The sequence below is a fragment of the Carassius gibelio genome, chromosome B7, assembly GCF_023724105.1.
Source record: "Carassius gibelio isolate Cgi1373 ecotype wild population from Czech Republic chromosome B7, carGib1.2-hapl.c, whole genome shotgun sequence".
NCBI lineage: Eukaryota > Metazoa > Chordata > Actinopteri > Cypriniformes > Cyprinidae > Carassius > Carassius gibelio.
Genome location: NC_068402.1, coordinates 33584527 through 33606947, shown reverse-complemented (window position 1 = coordinate 33606947; position 22421 = coordinate 33584527). Strand labels below are relative to the sequence as shown.

Here is a 22421-nt window from a genome sequence, read left to right as displayed (position 1 = left end):
TTTGTGCATTTAGTGTAACAGAATATGTTAACATGCTTTAATGTTCAAAAAACACATTATTTTTAAAATACTGTACATTATTGTTGGTCCTCTATGCCCCGTCTCTCTCAAACGCGTCATTTTCTACAAAGTCCGTGTTCGGAAGGAAAATTCTCAGGCAAGACTGCATTGTAAGCCTGTCGCGATAGTCGATAAATCAATTAATCGCGCAATAAAAAAAAAAAAGAGCTTGATAATATTTTCGGCCACGATAATTTTTCAATTCTTATTTAAATAATGTAGCATGTCATGATGTGAAGTGGAGTTATTCTGGAGCGCCGCCTGTGGACAGCCCGCGGCAGAAAACACCTTCTCTGATGGCACAGATGTCCCGGGAATAAACACATAACTTCTCGCTAGAGTGACTAGCTTTTGGGAAGCGTCTCAATTGATATAGCATTGTACTTGCAAAACTATTGTACTTTATTTTAATATTGCGTCACATATTTTGCAAGTAACTTCGTTGCCATTTCTGTTGAAATGGGCCTACTTTTCACTCGCTTCATTTTGCTTGCTCAGCTAAATATGTCTATAGGCATGTGGTTGCATGTGTCAACGCTCCCAGTGAGTTCACACACACACACACACACACGCACGCGCGTGCATTTTCTCCTTTCCAAAGCGCTTGAAATTTGAAATAACGAACTTGAGCACAAAAAAAAGACGTTATATGTAAACGGCCCCTTCATCGGTCATGATACTACTTACGGTTAACGGTTAGACGCTCAATATGATCATCCCTAACTGGCATATACACATAATATAACACACAATTAATTAATTTGAAGCCACACAAAGTCAACATGTTGAAACAGCAATAAAATAAAAGTTTATTGATCTTTGAAAAGGTGTTCATTATATTAGTTGAAACTGGTCTTAGAATGCAAAATTTTTTATATTGACAGGCCTACTGCATTGTCTTGCGGAGCCCAATATCCTCATCTTTGATGAGTATTTTGACCGTTTATTTTTTTATTTTTTATTTATTTATTTTTTTAAGCAAAGTACTACTGGTGTCCAGATCGAAATTTAAAACCATTTCAGCATTTTCCAGACCTCTGCTGAGAAGGAAATTTAGAGACCGGCCTTTAATTGATTACCCCCGATTTGAAGCACTCTACTGTATAAAGTGGCATATAAATAAACATGACGTGACTTGACTGGAGTGCCAAATTGCAGAGCTCTGGTAAACTTATCCACATCACTGTGATCAGATGCTTTTATCTTCTGTTTTCTTACGGCTGTCAATTTGGTTGCAAAAAGCAATGAAGAACTTCACAGTTCATGTCACTTCAGGGCCTTTAGAAGGACAAATATAAAATGTTTGATATGGGCTTACCTATCTACACTGAGGTCCAGTTTGCACTGGTCTTTGAGTTGAGGCAGCAACTCCTCCTTAGACTGTCGAACAGTCATGCCTTTAGCAAACACAGTGTCCAAAAGAAACTTACAGGGCTGTCAAAACAAAGTTGTCAGTTTAAGAATACTCATTCCTCTGCAGAATAAACAAAATGCATTTCCAAACTCTTTGTCTCTCACCTCTGGGTCATTGACTAGCAGCTGGTACACCTTCACCCTGTATTCTCCTTTCTTCAGTGCACGTCCCAATCGAATCGTGATCTGTTCAACAGCAGAGCATACAAACAGAGCGTGGCATTTATGCATCTTTAGTGGCGCCAAACAGAATTGAGCTAGCATAGGAGAAAGTAAAGACAGAATCTCACCTTGTTGTCATCAGAGAAAGAGGAGAGCGTCTCATTGAGCCGCACACTCTCAAACTCCTGGTTGTTGGCATAAACCCGGAAGACTTTAAACTGAGTGGAGGGGACGCCAACAAACGGCTCTAGATTCTGTTTGAATGCTGCCAATGTGATCCTCTTGTCAACATGGACAAGTAAACCTGAAACATTAAAAACATTAACTTGTTTTCTTAAATGTGTGTTCAACAGAAACAGATGGTTATTTGTTTTACTGTTTGAATCTTTTTGGTTTCATCTTATATTTTGGTTTAAAATACTGATAAAAAATTAGAATTCATTAGATTTGGAACCCAAATTGTGTTTTAGGTTACCAGCCAACTGACTAGGTTTACGCAATATAGGAAACAAAAATGACACACAATTTTTTTCCCCTGTAATATACAATACAGCAATTTTCATCTAATGACTTGAACATTTTAGGTTGATTTAAATTTTTCCAAATATAACCTTTCAAGGCAATAAAAAATAAAATACTATCAAAAAATGTAAATGTCTTTGTACTCGTAAACATTTTAATGGCATGCAAACCATCATCATAGGGTTATAAGATTACATAAATTCAGTAATGGAACTTAATAATATTAAATTACAATAACACTATTGTTTAGTAAAATTCAGGAATTTAATTAATAGCAATAGTTTTATATTATTTCACAGCAAGCGTTAAAAAAAACTGACATTTTAGCCAAAATTTTAACATGAAATATAAAAAAAAAATTGTTCATTTAAAAACAAATGCTTTCCAAGGTCACAATAATTAACAAAAGAGACATTACATTTCTGTCCTTCTCCAGATCCGTCCTCCTGAGAGTATGGCTCTGTTTTGAAGTACAGGTACTGGGCCTCAGCTTTGCTCTTGCCGTTCTCGTCGTACTCGCTGTCCGTACCAGAGTCCTCCTCGGCCGTGTCCCACGTCTCCTTCTTCCCCTCGTGTGCTTTGGAGCGCCGGCTGCTGGTGATGCTGTGCGAGTCGAGGCCGTTAGCCAGCGGGAGCGGGCCGCTGTCGGCGTTACACAGCGTGTCGCTGCTGTGGCTGGAGCTCAGGATGTCACTGTCCACCGAGCTGGTGCTGCGGTCGTTATTGACGTCCGAGTCGGAGCGCTCCTCAGAGGGGAACTGGTTCTCAGTGTCTGAGGCGGTCCGTGTGCAGTTCTCTGTCTGGGAAGGCTGCGAGGCAGCATCCGGCTCCTGTGATGGCGACTCGATAAACTCAAAGTCGCTGTGTTCTGAGCTTTTCTGACTGTCACTGGTGCTGGAGGATTGCTGCTGCTGCTGCTGCTGCTGCTGCTGTTGTTGTAAAGAAAGATTCTTTAGCTTCTCTGTGCTCTCTTCAAGAATGGCTTCCACTGACTTCCTGCTGCCCTTCGCCCCATCAAAAGAGTCCTCAGAGTCAGCGCTAGCTTTGGGGCAACTAGTTCTGTTGGCCAAAGAGCCTGGCGACTGCTCGGGCAAAGAGACAAACAGTCTGATTGTGTTCCCGTGCCGATCCAGGAGCTTCCACAAAACAGAGTCAGTGAAAACGGCCTGATGGTCCGTTGAGTCTGAGCTCTCCACGAAAACCTGAAGACAGACAACAGCATCTCACAGAAAAGGGCTAAATTAAGACATTTTAAGGGAAATGCTGCAAAAGGCACTGGCATGCCCACGATTTGGAGGCCAATCCAAAAAGTAGGTCAGCTAAATTTGCTAAGGCAGGACTTATAAGTATAATTTGACTTTTAGTTTACTGAAAGTATACTTCAAAGTACATGTTAACTACTAAGTAAACTAAGTATACAGCAGGCAAATAAACAGTACGTTTGATATAATTTATATGGAAACTCATGAACTACAGTTAAACTACCCCTACAGCAAAATTAAAATGGGCCAATTTAGTCCCAAGTACAATTACAAGAATACTACTAGTTCACTGATTTTTGCCTAAAATTAACTTCAGGTTTTTTTTATGTATTTCAAATATATTCAATAACAGAATGCATTGTAATGGTCCCTGAAAAAAAATCCAAAAATGTTTTATCAATAAATAAAAAAATCTACTTTGGACAAGTATTTTTTTTAGTGTCATGCATTTTGCAGTTAGTGTATATAATAAGAGGGATAGTCAAATCTCTTGTATACCTTACTGGAGGAAAAATGCATAGTTGTATGCCATGCATAACACTAAACCGTTTACGAAGAACATTTCAGGATGCTGCCTATGAAGACAGCTAAGTTTTAGAAAAGAGCCATTAAAGTAAGTGTTATGCAAGCGAACCTTGTTACTCCTGAAGAAACCTTCTGCTTTCAGAGTCTTGTTGGGCACATAAAGCAGCCGTAGGTCATTGTAGCAGCGCTCTAAGACGATACGCATCGTCTCCGCACAAAGCCCAGTGGCCTAAGAAAATCACACAACCAGGTGATAAGATGTTAGATGGAAGCCAACATCTGTTTCAACAATCTTTGGCACCTTCCACAAACAGGGCACAAAAGTGTGTTTGAAACTCCTTAAAATATATATTTGGCACATGTTTGTAAAACTTAACCATTGGAGAAAAAAAAAAGAAAAAGATAAAATTAAGATAAATACATGTAAAAATATATACATATAAAAATATATATATATTTTTGCACATTTAGCTAAAAATGTGCACAAAAAAAAGTAGCTTTGGTAACTCAATCTATATATTTTTTTTATTATAACACTGCTTTATTGTTATTGTACGGGGGACTTTATACACTATAATAATTTAGTGTTGGGTAGTTTATCTAACATATCTAATTATTCTCTCTAAACAACACTGGGCACTCACTGGTTTAAAAAAAAGGGGGGGGGGGCACAATTTGTTACCCTATTTATGGAAATTGGCCTTTGTAAGTGAATGGAGCAGTGAATCCACTCAGAAATGAGATGTTGTACCTGTGCAATGAGTTGCTTGAACTCTATAATAGTCTGGTTGAGATATGCCCTGACACTGACTGGAGCAGCAATAGACTCACTCTTCAGATCCACCACGTGGACCTTCACCATCACCTCTGCAATAAACACACAAACATTGTCAGCAGTTGATGGTGAGGTAATTTGGAAAGGATATCTGGTCAATCAGAAAATTTTAGAAATCAAAGGATTATAAAATGATGCATTAATGTTCTTTTGTTATTGGGACCTTGATTGAGTATATTGCAAATGTTCTACCCAGTAGATACCTCCAGGTTTGTAGGGCTGGAACACTTGGTCAGGCCTGCGGATCTCGAGGAGCAGGTCAAACATGTACGAAGACTTGACCCCGCCGAGCAGCAGACCCATAGGCATGTCTTCCTCTCCTTCATATGAACGTTCTAGATATTCGTGAAACTCATCGTATTTCACCAATCGGCAGCAGTCCAGTGGCACCACTCCATCAAGATCCATCAGCTGATCACCCAGAGGACAATCACAATGCACACAGACAAACACAAGGAAACAACCAGGGATAAATTAAGAGTGACTTAGACAAACTAATGCAGAGGTGAATTATAGACAACTATCCACTGGTCTTGTTCACCTTGTATGCCATTTCTGTTGCTTCTCTGAGAGTTTTGTCCTTGTGAACCTCCAGCTTATTCTCCATCATCATCATCTTCACTGGATGCATGCAGAAGAGCTTGATCTAATGAAAGAGGACAGAATAAGGCTCTATTCTAGACACAGGCTAGACATAGGCAGAATCCTACACATTAAGTCAGCATTTTTTTTTACCTGTTAACCTGCACCCCCATTTTAGGAATCGCAGCTGAAAATGACCTACCCAACTTAAAATTGCCCAACTAAAAATTGTCCATCATACCGAGTTGATAATGCTCAAAACTCCATGTGATCGCGTCTCTGGACCGAAGCCAATGTCTGGATCAGTCTGTGTGCACTACCACAGTTCACATGACACAACGAGAAACCAGACCTTATTTGCCCCAATCGAAAGCATATTTACACTGTCTGAATCATTCCCTATTGCCTACATTGTGCACTAGTAAACATGTAATTAGAAAGCAGACGTGTAGTAGAAAGACTGCAGAAATATAAAGTATCATTACGTTGTAAAACTCACTCCAATATGCTTTATTTACAAATTTAAAAAATATTTTTTGCAGTGCTTTGCCAAATCTTTGCCTATATTGACCCTCACCACCATAAACTTTTTTTATGGCTTTACACATTTAATGTTCGTTAAAGGGGGGGTGAAATGGTATTTCATGCATACTGAGTTTTTTACACTGTTAAAGAGTTGGATTCCCATGCTAAACATGGACAAAGTTAAAAAAATTAAGTTGTACGTTTGAGTTTGTCACAAGTTTCGGAAAGTTTTTCTCGAGTATGGGTCTGTGTGACGTTAGATGGAGCGGAATTTCCTTATATGGGTCCTAAAGGCACTTCTCCCGGAAGAGCGCCACTCCCGTATAGCAGAGCACTGAGAGCACAGACATTCACTGATCAGAGCGAGAGACCGAAATGTCACAAAAGAAGTGTGTTTTTGGTTGCCAGGACAAGACAACCCTGCACAGATTACCAAAAGAGAAACAGCATTAAGGGACCAGTGGATGGAGTTTATTTTTACAGAGCATCAATGGAGTTGTGCAAGTGTTTGTGTTTGTTCCCTGCATTTTGAAGATGCTTGTTTTACAAACAAGGCCCAGTTTGACACCGGATTTGCACATAGTTTATTTCTTAAGGATAATGCAGTCCCAGCGAAAAAGGGTCACGATCGTGTGTTGGAACCGCAGGCGGTGAGAAAAACTGCTTCAAATATCTCTGTGTTATTAACTTAGCTATCAGCGCATAAGCACATCAAGTAAACAACATGCGATGTTGTCATCAAACTGCACTTTCCACATGTACACCTTAAAAAAAAAAAAAAAAAGACGACATAAAGTGGAACTTATTCATTTTCCAAAACCGCTAAGCAAATATACACAGTTTCAGTACATACCACATAGAGACGTTGTTGCTGATGCTGCTCTTTTTAAATTTCAGCCTCGGGATCCGATTCTGGATCATAAATATACGCTGAATCTGACTGTTAGCCATGGTTTGTTTTGGATAATGGTTTTTTTTCCTCACGGTAATGTCACAGCTTCCAAACGCTCTCAACGCAAAAGCCTACTCGCGCTCGTGATTCTTCAGCTCCACCCACACGTCACGCCTCCAGCCAGCCACTCGTATTTTTCCGGGAAAAATCTGTACAGACTATCTTTCTCTTATAAATATAATAAAACTAAAGACTTTTTGGAGTTATGAAGGATGCAGTACTACTCTATAGGTACTCAAGATTAACAGGATATTGAGTGAAAACGAGCATTTCACCCCCCCTTTAAATTTATACTCTTCCGAGGTCAAATTCTGTGGCGCACTGCTTGGAACAGCTTTTTGCATTAAGAGCACACCTGTGATGCCTCAAATGCTGTTTAGGTAGGCAGCTGATTAGGGATTGGAACAGAGCCCAAGTTTATTCCTTCAGTTTACCTTGCATGTGTTGCGCTCGATCTCTCTTTGCCTCTTCTCCTGTTCTTCAGACTCTTTCTCTCGCTGCACTAGTCTCTTTATGTGCTCTGGGAAGTCCTCCACTTCCAGGAATTCTGCAAAACACACACAGGGTCCATTAAGTCCCAGAATCTCAGACAGGGAGCGAGATCAGTGGAAATGCTTTTTGATTCTGAGAAAATAAATTTTTTAAATTTGCATCATTCAAACCATGTAAATCCCATATCTTACTTGCATTCCGGGAGGGGTCTTTTAGTCTGTACATGAGCATGTATGCATTTGTAGAGCTGTTTGGGAGTAAAATTAGAAGATTTGATAAAAAATACATTATACCATCTTTTTTACAAAGTTTTTCTTTGGCATTTCAGAAATCACAAATGTAGGCCTAGGAGGCTTCACACACCTGGCAAAGGCACTGGAGTAATAGCCTCTGCTCCCTGAGGATCCACCATATGTCTTCCGAATGTCATCCTGCGTGATCTGGAGTGCACACATGATGGCGATAACACAAATTATAACCCTGTTTTATAACCCTCCAATCCTGTACAGCTTGCTTTCTTTCTGTACACATAAAAATCTATATACATTTATACAGATTTATATTGTCAAGCTGCAAAAAAAAAAAAAAAGACCTGCGACTTTACCTGCGTGAATTCAGTGAGCAACACAATGGACAACGCACTTAAAGTAATATTTATTATCTTCCCTTTACTCAATTTCCTTTTCTGTCCTCTAATTTTCACCTTCATCATGTGTTTCCAAACCATTCCTGTAGACTCTGGACAACGCTCTAATGTCACACACAGACAGCAATGCAATATTGCGAACCTGCATCCTATCCCTACATCCTCTACTGCACCTCTTTCTTTTTCTGTTGGTCTCTGGAATTTTCAGCCAGCAATTGTCAGCAATTGTCAACAAAGCAGACTTCATTTCTGTTTTTCCTTAAACTCCACACTCAGCATCTCTGGCTTGACTGAGACCTGGATGCATGCAGAAGACTCAGCAACCCCAGCTGCTCTATCTACCAATTTCTATTTCTCTCACACTCCTAAAGTGTCTATTTCTTCTCACACATTAAACTTTTGCTCTCTTTCCCCCTCGCAATCGTTCCTCCGTAGTATCTTCGTCTCCTCCCTCACCTACCCATTTCTCATCTCTGGATGTGAACGCAGCAACAGACACTTTACTTTAACCACTGTTCTAGACGATATTTGCCCTCTCTCCTCTAGGCCAGCATGGGCCTTCTAACCCCTAGTTATCCAATGTTCTTCATGAACAACGGACCAAACTCAGTGCAGTAGAGAGAAAATGGCACAAATCAAAAGATCTGACAGATCTGAGGATGTATCAGTCTTTGCTTTCATCTTTCTGTGCTGAAGTCCATACTGCAAAATCTTCATACTTCAATAAGATCAACTTATGATGCTCCAGACACACGTTATCTCTTCAAAACATTCAATTCCCTCCTCTGTCCCCCTCCACCACTGCCCACCACTTCTATATTAACTGATGATTTTGCTACATTCTTCACAGACAAAACCAGAACGATAATTAGTCAATTCTTAGCCCCACACACACACACAAGACTTCAAACCAACCACACCCACTACAAAAACTCCCATCTTCTTCTCCTGTCTCCTCACGAAGGCAGAAATATCAAAAACTTCTCTCCAGTCTCGCTAACCAGCTAGGTTTCAGGAGTGGCCCTTCAACAGACTGCGCTACTGTAAGTCACTGAAGCCCTACGGATTGCAAAAGCTGATTCCAAATCATCAGTTCTCATTCTGCTGGATCTATCTTCTGCTTTTGACAATGTCAATCATCAGCTACTTCTGTCTGCTCTTTCATCACTGGGCATCACAGGGATTCCACTTCGCTGGTTTGAATCCTATCATACTGATAGGTCTTTCAGGGTGGCTTGGGAAAGGGAGGTATCCAAAGCACATCAACTTTTCACTGGGGTTCCTCAGGGATCAGTTCTTAGACCCCTCCTCTTCTCCATATACACGACTTCACTGGGTCATCCCATCATACAGGCACATTGATTCTCCTACCATTGCCATGCCGATGACACACAGCTCTATGTTTTTTTCAACCAGATGATCCAATGGTAGCTTTCTCCATCCAGCGAAACTCTTCAACAATTTCCCCATCAACTTTGGTCAGAAATCTTGGTGTCACTTTGATGACCAGCTGACCTTCAAAGACCACATTGCAAAGACTGCTCGATCTTGCCGGTTTGCATTGCACAAGTTCAAAAAGATCAGGCCCTTTCTAGCGGAGCATGCTGCACAACTTCTTGTCCAAGCCATTGTCATTTCTAGGCTGGACTACTGCAATGCTCTTCTGGCTGGACTTCCATCAAGAACAAATCGAACCTCTACAAATGATTCAGAATGCATCGGCATGAACCCAAAAGAGCCCATGTTACACCTCTCTTTATCTCCTTGCACTGGCTACTGATTGCGGCTCACATCATGTTCAAGACACTGATGCTTGCATATAGAACAGCTTCAGACTCAGCTCTTCTCTATCCCCTCAAGATGTCCCCTCCAGAAGTCTGAGATCTGCTAGTAAGCAACGCCTCATGGTACCATCACAAAATCGCTTTTCAGAACATTCTCATTCACCATTCCTGGCTGGTGGAGTGATCCAGAATGCTGAATCCCTAATTAAAAAGTTAATAAAAAAATTAATTATTTGCCTCTTTAAGAAGAATCGCTTTATGTATCCCCCAATTGTAAGTCGTTTTGGATAAAAGTGTCTGCAAAATGACTAATTGTAAATGTAACAAAAAATAATACCCAGTTGAAACTGGAAAGAAAGGTTGTATGAAAAGCCTTTATAAAGAGATGACTTGGGTGTGTTTAAGGTAAATTTCTAACTTTGGACATGTGGCTGCTCTTTTAGAACACTTCAAATTCATCAACGTTAGAATAAGGTTTGGAAAATGCGTAAATATGGTGGAATGTTTTTTGTGAAAAAGTGTGTAAATTAGGGGTGTAACTACACATTTTCATACTGAAAATTTTAGATACAGGTATTTCAATTTAGTACATGCGTGTATATGAAATAGTTTTAACCAATGAACAAGTGAAACTTCATTGGAAACTTAGTTTTATACATTGTTACTTTTGATAAGAAACAAAGTCTCATCTTTCAGACAATGTCCATTTATTTTAGGAAATTCAAATAATAAATGTCTCTATATAAATGCCTACATTCAAATGGCAGAACGGAGCACTTCCTCCCTACCACTAGTTTTAACACGAAATATACATGAATGATCATCTCATGCCTTGTGCAATTGCTCAATATGTGTTTCTACCATAGAGAGATGTGAATAAAACAACTTCAAACCAAAAATCAAAACTCAAAATATGTAATTTTCATACGTAAAATACGTATTTTACAGTCACTGTAATGCAGATTGATCATAAACACAGCTAAAAGGCTTCCTAACAGTGGCCATCCTTCACAAGACTTAATGTCTACCACAGTTTTATCATAGAATGCAAAATGTTTCAATACAAGCATTTCATTCAACCTTTAAGAAAAATCAACCCTCCGCAACATTTAAAATCAGCCCAATTCCATGCAAAGAACACTGATTTGGCAACCCTGCATCTTACCGACTGATAGCGGCTCCCTGATGTAAACAAATTATATTCAAATATTAGAATGTTTACTGGAGTAGGTAGTAATGGTCAGAAATTCAGCGGGAGCGGGGTCAAGAAAACAGGCAGGGCTTTAATACAAAAATGAGCACAATGAATGGTGACTGTAGAAAACAAAAGCCGAATGCCGGACATTTTGGTAAATTTAGAAATACTGGCCAGACACATTTTATTTTAAGGCCAAAAAGAGGACATGTTCCGGAAAAAGAGGACATATGGTCACCCTAATTTCATTTACCTCAGGCAAGTCATCAGTGTCCACAGCTTGTTAGTTCACTAGAGAAATGAAGTGCAGAGAAGAGCATTTCGCAAAAAATTAAGTTTCCTCATATTTTCTTGTTAGTGACGTCTCAGTTATCTAATGCGTGTTAAAAATAAATCTGTCACGAAAAAAGTTGTGACACCCAATGTGTAAATGAAAATATGAAAAACAATCAGAAATTTTATAAATTAGAAGTTAATTTAAAAACTGCATTATGCAATTTACATGTATACATTTTAAGTTGAGTGTTTATTATTATATTTAAAAATTATTATTTTGTATAATATAGTTTGGTCTCTGTTGTTAACTGTAATTTACTAATGTAAAATGCCCCCAATAGTTTAGAGCATAAGCAGAGGTACAGTATTGTTCAAAATAATAGCAGTACAATGTGACTAACCAGAATAATCAAGGTTTTTAGTATATTTTTTATTGCTACGTGGCAAACAAGTTACCAGTAGGTTCAGTAGATTCTCAGAAAACAAACAAGACCCAGCATTCATGATATGCACTCTCTTAAGGCTGTGCAATTGGGCAATTAGTTGAAAGGGGTGTGTTCAAAAAAATAGCAGTGTCTACCTTTGACTGTACAAACTCAAAACTATTTTGTACAAACATTTTTTTTTTTCTGGGATTTAGCAATCCTGTGAATCACTAAACTAATATTTAGTTGTATGACCACAGTTTTTTAAAACTGCTTGACATCTGTGTGGCATGGAGTCAACCAACTTGTGGCACCTCTCAGCTGTTATTCCACTCCATGATTCTTTAACAACATTCCACAATTCATTCACATTTCTTGGTTTTGCTTCAGAAACAGCATTTTTGATATCACCCCACAAGTTCTCAATTGGATTAAGGTCTGGAGATTGGGCTGGCCACTCCATAACATTAATTTTGTTGGTTTGGAACCAAGACTTTGCCCGTTTACTAGTGTGTTTTGGGTCATTGTCTTGTTGAAACAACCATTTCAAGGGCATGTCCTCTTCAGCATAGGGCAACATGACCTCTTCAAGTATTTTAACATATGCAAACTGATCCATGATCCCTGGTATGCGATAAATAGGCCCAACACCATAGTAGGAGAAACATGCCCATATCATGATGCTTGCACCTCCATGCTTCACTGTCTTCACTGTGTACTGTGGCTTGAATTCAGAGTTTGGGGGTCGTCTCACAAACTGCCTGTGGCCCTTGGACCCAAAAAGAACAATTTTACTCTCATCAGTCCACAAAATGTTCCTCCATTTCTCTTTAGGCCAGTTGATGTGTTCTTTGGCAAATTGTAACCTCTTCTGCACATGCCTTTTTTTTAACAGAGGGACTTTGCGGGGGATTCTTGAAAATAGATTAGCTTCACACAGACGTCTTCTAACTGTCACAGTACTTACAGGTAACTCCAGACTGTCTTTGATCATCCTGGAGGTGATCATTGGCTGAGCCTTTGCCATTCTGGTTATTCTTCTATCCATTTTGATGGTTGTCTTCCGTTTTCTTCCACATCTCTCTGGTTTTGCTCTCCATTTTAAGGCATTGGAGATCATTTTAGCTGAACAGCCTATCATTTTTTGCACCTCTTTATAGGTTTTCCCCTCTCTAATCAACTTTTTAATCAAAGTACGCTGTTCTTCTGAACAATGTCTTGAACGACCCATTTTCCTCAGCTTTCAAATGCATGTTCAACAAGTGTTGGCTTCATCCTTAAATAGGGGCCACCTGATTCACACCTGTTTCTTCACAAAATTGATGACCTCAGTGATTGAATGCCACACTGCTATTTTTTTGAACACACCCCTTTCAACTAATTCAACAAATTGCCCAATTGCACAGCCTTAAGAGCGTGCATATCATGAATGCTGGGTCTCATTTGTTTTCTGACAATCTACTGAACCTACTGGTAACTTGTTTGCCACGTAGCAATAAAAAAATATACGAAAAACCTTGATTATTCTGGTTAGTCACATTGTACTGCTATTATTTTGAACAATACTGTAGATTTTTTTTTTTTTATCCCTAGAAAAATCGTAATTATAAATTAATTTATTTAAAGAAAGAGCAATTTGTTCATAAAAAAAAAATTGTGTATAAATAAAAAGTTTTTACTCCCTGCAGTACCAAAATCATACGAAACTGTGACGTTAAAACGGAGGTGCATACCGAACATGTTTATGTACCGTTACACCCCACTTATGAAAAATCCACACGATTATTAGTGAATGAGACCCAGTATTTTTTATTTTGGAGTGAAATAGTCCTCTAAGAGTGATGCTAGCTGGCTGACCTTGCTGACGTGCTGGTCATTGAAGCTGTACCACTGGCTGTCACTGAAGGACTTAATGCAGGCGTAGTAGTGCCCACCTGCAGCACTCCCAGAATGCACCATGACCGAGAAGAGTTCAAAGGTCAATGAGCTCTATAAGGGAGACAAGAAAAAGCATGTTTGTCATTCATCTTCTACAGAGACAATACAGCACTTCAGCATTAGGGTTCAGAAAGGGCATGAGGCAACCTTTGGTTTGAGCGCCCGCTCTGCGCTGCTGGTGTTATCCAGACAGATGCCCTCGTCAACAGCATCATCCGTAGAGAAATCATTGCTCATCTGGTCACTGTGGCAGCTTCCTTCATTCTCCGCCCCACTGTCAGTACAGCTCTCTGTCTGAGGTGATTTCTGCAGAGTCAAAACATGTAATTAATGCATCAAAATGATGTGTCATGGTCAAAACTACACACTTACAAAATCCACTAGTGGTAACCTACTGTTTTAAGCAAACACTGAATAATAAGACTATTAAACATGTGCATTAAAAGGGCATTCATAAAAGTAATGTTCTTGTGTCCAAAAACAACAAAAACAAAAAAAACAATGGCAGAGTGCAAAAGAACAGAACTATTTATTCTTGACAATCATTCTTAAAAATGCCATTTAATGTGATTTAGCTGGATGATAATATAGATGACATTTTGTGATGATACAAGTAATCAAGCAGTTGAGATATGCTATTTACTACATCCCACCATAAGTATATATTCAAATAAAGCTATGCATACTTAAATATCCAACTTTATATACAGAGCAGGGTGATAACAGTTACATTTCCTTAAAAAAATTAAATGTAAGGCAGAGATTTGCTATAGTATATATTTGGGATGCATAATATTATCGGAATTCTATCAGAATTGGCCTATAATTGTTTTTAATGTAAACACTGTCATCGCCCCAATACCGTATTTACCGGACTATAAGTTGCACTTTTTTTTCATAGTTTGGCTGTTCCTGCGACTTATAGTCAGGTGCGACTTATTTATCAAAATTAATTTGACATGAACCAAGAGAAATGAACTAAGAGAAATAAACCAAGAGAAATGAACTAAGAGAAATGAACCAAGAGAAAACATTACCGTCTACAGCCGCGAGAGGGCGCTCTATACTGCTCAATGTTCCTGTAGTCTACACTGAGCAGCACAGAGCGCCCTCTTGCGCCTGTAGATGGTTATGTTTTCTCTTAGTTTTTGGTTCTAAATAAATGCGACTTATAGTCCAGTGCGACTTATATATGTTTTTTTTCCTCGTCATGACGTATTTTTGGACTGATGCGGCTTATACTACGGTGCGACTTATATTCTGAAAAATATGGTATGTATAATTATGCCAATATGTCTTGCCAATAAGACGTATAACTCACATGTGTAGGTGTGCTAGCGAAGTCAGCATTCAGCACATTTTTGCACTGAATTGTGATTCACTGTTTTTGATCACTGCATTCAAATTGAGAATGCAAGAACAGACTGTGCAATAGATTCAACGATTAGTGCAACAGAGGCAGCCTCCTCTGGGTCCTAAAGGAGTTTTAATTCCCTAGGGGGCGCTGTTGGGCTACTTGTATTAAAATGAAAGTAAAATTCTAGGGGTGTAACGAATGATTCACCTTGACGATGCAATGCATCAATCTCTAAATATAATTTTTTTGTTTTTAATCAATTTTATTTAGCATGTTGCTTGTGTAACCCGCAGAAGCAGTAGCTTGTCGGAGAAGCATCAGCCATGACTGCGGCAAATAAATATAAAAAAACTAATAATTTATTTAAAACTACAAAAAGACTACTTAAGACTACTTATAACACTTTCATTGTACAGAAAGAGAGCAAAGAACATGGACATTATCAAAGAACAGAAGATGGTCTTTACAACTCAATGATATAACCAACCAAAAAGCATATATAAATAAGCCTTAAAAGTTATAAAAGGTACAGCAGCGTTTTCATAAAACTCAAATGCACATTTTCAACCATGTTATCAAATAGGCCTGTTCACAAATTCAGAAACTAACTCCTTCATAAAAAAACTAATCACAAATTATCACTACAGACGCACCTGGGATGTTAACACTAGTTGTAAAAAGGATAGTTGAGATCATCAGTTCGTTAATAATGGACTCTATAAGGATATGAGCACTCAAAAAAGAGAGCATAAAGCGGCGTCTCACCTCATCCTCAACGTCGATGAAGGGGCTCATGTCCAGCTCCTCTGGGAAGGTCATGCGGTCATTGAGTTTAATGCGGTGCATAGTGGTGTAATCAAAGTCGAAGCGTTTCAGCTGCAGAGTCAGCAGGTACGGGAAATGGAGGAATCTCAGACCCTAGAGACAAAAAACACTGCATCAGAAACTGAAATGTTGGATAAGACTTCACAATCATCTTCTGTGATCTGAATCACCTTGCGGGCGTCACATTTCTTTTTGCAGCGCTCACAGAAGTATTGGTTGGGACCATCGAGAGTCTCAGGCTGGATGAAAGCTTGCAGGGCTTCTTCCTGTTCGACAAAATCAGTGGACAATGAGGACAAACATGTCAATCAAAAAGTCAGTGAGGTTGCTATTAAAAGAACTATTTTGACAGCTGTTTCAGACTGCCGTTTATTTTTGCTCCACTGTCATTTGGACATTTGACTTTTTGTACCAGTGCTGTCAAAAAAAAAAAAACTGAAATATTTTATTTTTGATGACAATATATACAAATGTATATAGTCCTGGACTTGTTTTTTTTAAGACCAGTGTACATTAGTAGCTCTTGGAATATTGCAAGGGTCATATTTCCATTTCAAGCAGTAATAAAATCAATTAACTGAAAATTTTGTTGCCATATGAAACAACTACAATTTACAATTCCTTTACAATTTAATTCTGCATCTGCTAGTCAGCTATACTGCAACAGCTACAAAAAAAGCATCAAAGTGTCAGCCAGACGCACCACGCTGCCAAAAGCCTGGCTGGCCCCGAAGGGCCTGATGACCAGAGGGATGTCCAAGTACGTGTCAATCCTCCAGCTCTCATAGCCACACTCCAAACAGCGCACATAGTCCTTCAGTTTGCCCTGGTAAAGCTGGTTGATCAGGTCAGCCTGGAAAAACAAAAGACAGTACATCAAAACACTTTACATACACCATGTTTCACAAAACTGTTCAGTAAACACCTACACATTCAGAATGAAACGTACAGTTGCAACTCATTTTCTAATTAACTGAATATTTTCCTATTATAGATGATACTATTGGCATAAGTTGGGTGAAAAGTGAAAATTTCATACTGTCTTTGGTATGTGATGTGCATTAATGACAGCAGAGCTTCAGCTGCACGAGCTAAACAACTATGTGTGCTGCTTGTTTACAGTTTGCATATCTGCAGTCTTAGGCTGCATCCGAAATCTTAGGCAGGTGAATTGCTGCATCCCTGCCGCATCAGCCAATGACTTTGCAGGCAGCGTTTTTGAACGAAGGCACCTAATGAAACTGATTTTGGACAGGCTTCCGAGGCAGAGTAATGGTTTAATGATCTACAGCAAAATATAAAGAGCTTTGGTGATAACTAAATGGATATTTCATTACTGCAATTTTAATTTCTCACTAGAAATGACATCAAAAGTGGAAACGTTGATCAAAAACATACATTTACACACAAACTGACAACCAACCGCAACTTTCAAATGCCATCTTTATTTTTTGGCTCAGCCATCACGGAATGGAATGCACAGGATTGTGGGATATCAAAGGCAATGAAGGATACATCTATGCTGCCTTCAAAAATCGGCCAGATGAAGGCAAAGGAGACAGGAACTGAAGCTAACATTTAATTCGGACGTGCCTTGATGCCTTCCTACCTTGGAATGCGTCCTCCGAAGGCAGCCTTTTTCAGTTTTCAGATGCAGCCTTAGTTTTGATCAAATACAGAATACTGCCACCTGGTGGAACGGAGTGTTATTTCCTCTTACGCAGGCCAGTTTAATATTGGCTTTTAGGCTACGTTCACACTGCAGGGCTTAATGCTCAATTCAGATTTTTTTAAAAAGGCAGTTCACATTTCCAATTAAATGAGACCTTTTGTGATCTCCTGTGTGAACGTGAAATGACTCGGAAGTGACTTGTTGTTTGCGTAAGTAGCTAACGTTAAACATGGATGTCAACAACAGTGTAGTCAACAGCAGAGCTCTTTTTGCAATATTAAAGTTATTTTCCCAACGGAGCCAGCACAATTAAAATCTTCTCGTTTTAAGAAGAAAATTAAAAAGGAGGAGGAGAGCAAGGTTTTTGGTCATGGTGTTTTGTGGAGCAGTGTTAAGGCGGGCGTACACGGTGCGATTTTTGCTGTCGTACGAGTTCGCATCCAATATTTTTCAATCGTGTGGAAATTGAGTATTCTCGTATGGTCGCGGCTCGTATCATCTGCGATGAATTACGAGCCGAGCAGAGTGGCTTACGAGCACTTCCCGACCTCCCGATCATTTTTAAACATGTCTAAAAAGTTTGTGAGCTATCGGTTTGAATTCGTGCCATTTGTGCGGTTGAACGAGCCGATTTGTTGATTTATCTGAAGTTGACCAATCACGAACTATGAAAACCACAGAAGAAGAAAGACGAAGACAGCAGCTGAAGCCTGTCAGGAACAGCGAGCGCTGTATGATGTTTCTAGCAACGTATTCCAATGCCTTCTCTCTCTCTCCCTCTCTCTCACACATGCATATGTAGTTTACAGGGACTCTCCTTAAACGTAATGGTATTCTATGCTGTATATCCCCATACACTACCTCTAACCATCACGAAAAATGCATGTTTAAATTTTCTATTAAACACCGTATAGTATTTTTTAAAGCCATTTGGTTTACGAGGGCACAGTAATTGTCCTCATAAATCATGTTTACATTTTAATACCCATTTCAGATATTTATAAACCATATACAAGAACACACACACAGGGTAACCAAACGTCCCGGTTTCCTATTGCTGAAAAATAACCTGTACGTGTAGGAAATAGTCACGGCTCGTATCAATATTTTATATGCAGTTATGAGAGAGGGAGAGCAGTTATATTAGGCGCGTTCCACTTGAAGCACCGCTGCATGCACAGAATGATCACCTGTATGACATCAAAGTACAGCGAGAGCGATTGGAATGCATTGGATAAGTGTGCTCTCTTATCGCTCTCGCGGTAATGTCATACAGTGATCCTTCTGTGCGTGCAGCGCTGCTTCAAGTCGAACGCGTCTATCAACTTTGTGCGATTGCTTCTGGAATTCGCAGGTTGTAAAATCGTGTCGTATATCATCTCGTCCGTACGATTTTCAGATAAACTCACTCGTGCCGTGTGCGTGGACATACGATCTTCCGACCATCCGAATTCACACCGTGTACGCCCGCCTTTATGGGTGGGGAGTCGACTCACAGCCAGGAGTGGTGGAATACTGATGTGAGTGGCTCTTCTCATTCCCGCCTACTTCAACGCAGAATTATGATGTTTGTAGCGTATCAATGACGTACGGGTCGGATACATGTGGCCTGGCCATTCAGACGGAGGTCGCATTTCAAAAGATCGGATATGTATCGGATTTAGGACCACATACCCAAGTGGCCTGTGTCACATTTGAAAAGATCGGATCTGTGTCGTTCAGACTGTCATGAAAAGATCAGATACAGGTTGCATAGGGGCAAAAAAATCGGAATTGGGTCGTTTCAGCCTGCAGTGTGAACGTAGCCTTAGTCTCTGCAGTGTTCAATTTTTTTGGCCTAGATGCCGGCAATGTGAGGCGACAACACTGTCAACTTTCGTCGTTGATATTTCTTAGAAATCGCTTTGGCCGGCATGTCAGAGCCTTAATACTTTTGGACCCCGCTATTAACCCAAACCCCAAAAAAGAGGTTAAGACATGTTTTGACATCTTACTAACACAAATAGAGGTTTAAAGTCTTACAGCACCCGGCTTAGAAGAGAACAATGAGCTGAGTGTAGAAACATGCAAACCTGTGAAGAATTCTGCAGAATTCAGTGCGTGGCTCCTGACCTATCCCACACTAAATTGGTAAAACCCACCAGTCCAGATGCAGCTGCTGTTTACACAGCAGAAAAAGCTTGGAACTGCCTTAAACTTTTTATTTGACTCAACACTGGGTCTTTTGTCCTAGTCTAGAGAACTCATTGGTTCTTGATTAGCATCATGTGATGAGGAGGCGGGGATTGCATCACATACCTGCTCTGTCTGTTTCCACTTCTGCTCCAGTGCATCAAACATGACTCTACAAAGCTCCTGGACGTCATGCTGCTGCCAGGCTGCAAGACAAACAAGGTAAAGAGTTTCACAGTAACCAAGACTCCTCCAGCTATCTGATAACAGCAGGGTTAATGTGGGTAAAGTTTCCCAAAGGGACATTAAGTGAAGCCTTGTACCCTCACTGCTGTCCCAGCCAAAGCTGCGGGTCACGTCTGTAGTCTCGATGGCGCGCTTCTTACTGGTCTGCAGAAGCACAAACAGCCTCTGGAGCTGGTATGGGATACTGTTGACCGGATCCTCCTCAGAGTCCTCAAACTCCCAACTGGTGCAGAAACATTAAAAACACAGTTGGAGTTCAAAACTATTCCTGCATCAATGGTTGCAGGAACTCTGCTATATGGTGGTGTGTTGCTTGAATCTAGTTCATATAAACTAGTTATCCCACTGAACTTGACACACACTACTTACTTGTAGAGTGCATTCCTGAACTCAGGGGTCATGAACAGGGTCTGCAGGAGGCTGTTCAGGTAACAAGTCATTGCTTGGTTGACCAAACCTACATAACCTTGAAAGCAGAGGTTACAAGTTAAATAAATCTACATGGCAAAGTCAGCATGTTCTTCTTGACCAATGCATGTTAAAGGAGGGCTACCTGTGTCTGATTTGTTAAGTATGGAGGAGTACGAGTAACTGGGGCTGCTGTAGTCACTACTGCAGCCGACAGTCCCGTCCCGCGGTAAGGGTCCGATGAAGCGATCCCGAGAGCTGTCATCAAGACCACTGCTGTCTGCAGCGCCAGATTCATCCTTTAAGAGAGTTACACATGAATAATGCTAAACATGCAATGCTCAGTATCTAGTTTTATACCATGCATGACAAAATTAAGATATCATGCAAAAAGAATAGATCGAACAAATAGATAGAACAAATTAATTGTTTTTTTGTGTGTGTGTGTGTGTGTGTGTGTGTGTGTGTGTGTGTGTTTGTAACCCAGTTAAACTGCTGATATGATGACTCACTGAAGCGATCTGAGGCTGTTCCCCATCCTTGTCCGTAAGCTGCAGAAAATTTCTTTTCCCCGCCTCAAAACCGGACAACACCAGGGACATCTCACTGGCCTGGTCCAGAGGAGCCTTCAGGTACAGATTTGAGACAGAGGGGGAAAAAAGAGAGATAAGCAAGGATGAAGAGTGAGAGGTAGTGAAAAACAATCAGAACAATAAATAACAAGTCAGACAATATGTTGTCTGGAACACAACCCAAAGAGCAAGTCTAAACATGCAGAAATACTGCAAAAAAAGAGAAAATAATCAACCTGATGTGCTGCAGATAACCCACATCTCGTCCCAGGATTCAGTTAGTGCGGAAGAAATGGCTGTGCTACTTGAGGGACAACATGTACTAGCAATTTCGCCATGCAGGTTTGGACATGCTAATGTTCCGCTGGTGGGGAGAGCAGCGTGGGTAACGGCAGAAACAGGCCCTAATCCACTTACTTAGTCTGAGAGTTACCTGCAGCTACAGGCTCTGTGCTGGGTCAGTGCTGGGATTAGCACACAATTAGAGAGAGAATGGAGCATGAGTCCATGACACAGCTCCATGTAATCATAGCACTGCAGAAATGTGGTAAAAACAAGCTCTGACGCGTTCTGTGTAACTTCAGGTGTGCATTACGCTCATGTTTAGAATTAACAAAAAACATTATTAACATATTAAAGCATATACCGTATTTTTCAGACTATGTCAAAATCATGACTTATATAAGCCGAATAGTATAATTGACTTAGTATAAGCCGAATCATTCCAAAAATACGTCATGACGAGGAAAAAAACATAAGTTGCACTAGACTATAAGTCTCATTTATTTAGACCCAAGAGTAAACATTACTGTCTACAGCCGCGAGAGGGCGCTTTTTGTTTTCAGTGTAGGCTACAGGAGCACTGAGCAACATAGAGCGCCCTCTCGCAGCTGTAGACGGTAATGTTTTCTCTTGATTAATTTCTCTTGGTTCATGTCAAATTAATTTTGATAAATAAGTCGCAGGACCAGCCAAACTATGAAAAAAAAGTGTGAATTATAGTCCAGAAAATACGGTATACAGATGGCACTCTGTGGCATGGCAGGAATTTGAACAGCATCCTGAGTCATAGCTGGGTGCCGTGGACAGATGCAGAATGGCACCACCAGTGTGCATACACTCGTATAAAACAGTGTGTTAAAATTTTAAGACGTGGCGTAACGTGACGTGGTGCTGCGCTTCTCATCGGGTGTGCGACCCCTTTAATGAGAGATGACCAAGTACGATGGGGAATGATTTGCAGATCCTCAGTACCACTGACAAACATATAATCTTGTAAAATGTGTGGTAAGTACAGCTGCTCCATAGTATTGAAAGTGAACCAAAAAAGGATCGTGCACAATGCACCCTCTTGTGGCCTCAGGAGAGAAGCTAAAACCTTTTTCCCCCCAACTGAAATTAAGGCTTGTAAATTTGAATATCGATAATATTTAAGTACAAAATTCAAACAGCACTAATACAAACCTCTAGTATATGTGAATAATGAACTTATAAGCAGAGCATATTCATTCATTATTACTACATGGGTGAAGTTTAGATTGGATTGTTTCACCAAAAAACTATTCTTTCTGCATA

General features: G+C 39.9%; 1 protein-coding gene across 2 annotated transcripts in view; it reads right to left on the bottom strand.

Annotated features, from left to right (window-relative positions):
* Nucleotides 1-22421, bottom strand: part of usp47 (ubiquitin specific peptidase 47) — a 35264-nt gene that overhangs the window by 4042 nt on the left and 8801 nt on the right. For both annotated transcript variants that reach the window (XM_052560620.1, XM_052560621.1), the window contains 21 exons: nucleotides 20787-20900; nucleotides 20420-20573; nucleotides 20236-20332; nucleotides 19944-20089; nucleotides 19747-19826; nucleotides 16480-16629; nucleotides 15947-16042; nucleotides 15717-15869; nucleotides 13742-13900; nucleotides 13514-13645; nucleotides 7694-7770; nucleotides 7522-7577; nucleotides 7273-7385; nucleotides 5321-5425; nucleotides 4983-5190; nucleotides 4696-4811; nucleotides 4054-4173; nucleotides 2576-3359; nucleotides 1764-1939; nucleotides 1579-1659; nucleotides 1379-1494 (listed from right to left, as the gene is read on the bottom strand). In XM_052560620.1, coding sequence (XP_052416580.1) covers nucleotides 1379-1494; nucleotides 1579-1659; nucleotides 1764-1939; nucleotides 2576-3359; nucleotides 4054-4173; nucleotides 4696-4811; nucleotides 4983-5190; nucleotides 5321-5425; nucleotides 7273-7385; nucleotides 7522-7577; nucleotides 7694-7770; nucleotides 13514-13645; nucleotides 13742-13900; nucleotides 15717-15869; nucleotides 15947-16042; nucleotides 16480-16629; nucleotides 19747-19826; nucleotides 19944-20089; nucleotides 20236-20332; nucleotides 20420-20573; nucleotides 20787-20900 — 3233 coding nt within the window. The remainder of the gene's footprint in view (nucleotides 1-1378; nucleotides 1495-1578; nucleotides 1660-1763; nucleotides 1940-2575; nucleotides 3360-4053; nucleotides 4174-4695; nucleotides 4812-4982; nucleotides 5191-5320; nucleotides 5426-7272; nucleotides 7386-7521; nucleotides 7578-7693; nucleotides 7771-13513; nucleotides 13646-13741; nucleotides 13901-15716; nucleotides 15870-15946; nucleotides 16043-16479; nucleotides 16630-19746; nucleotides 19827-19943; nucleotides 20090-20235; nucleotides 20333-20419; nucleotides 20574-20786; nucleotides 20901-22421) is intronic.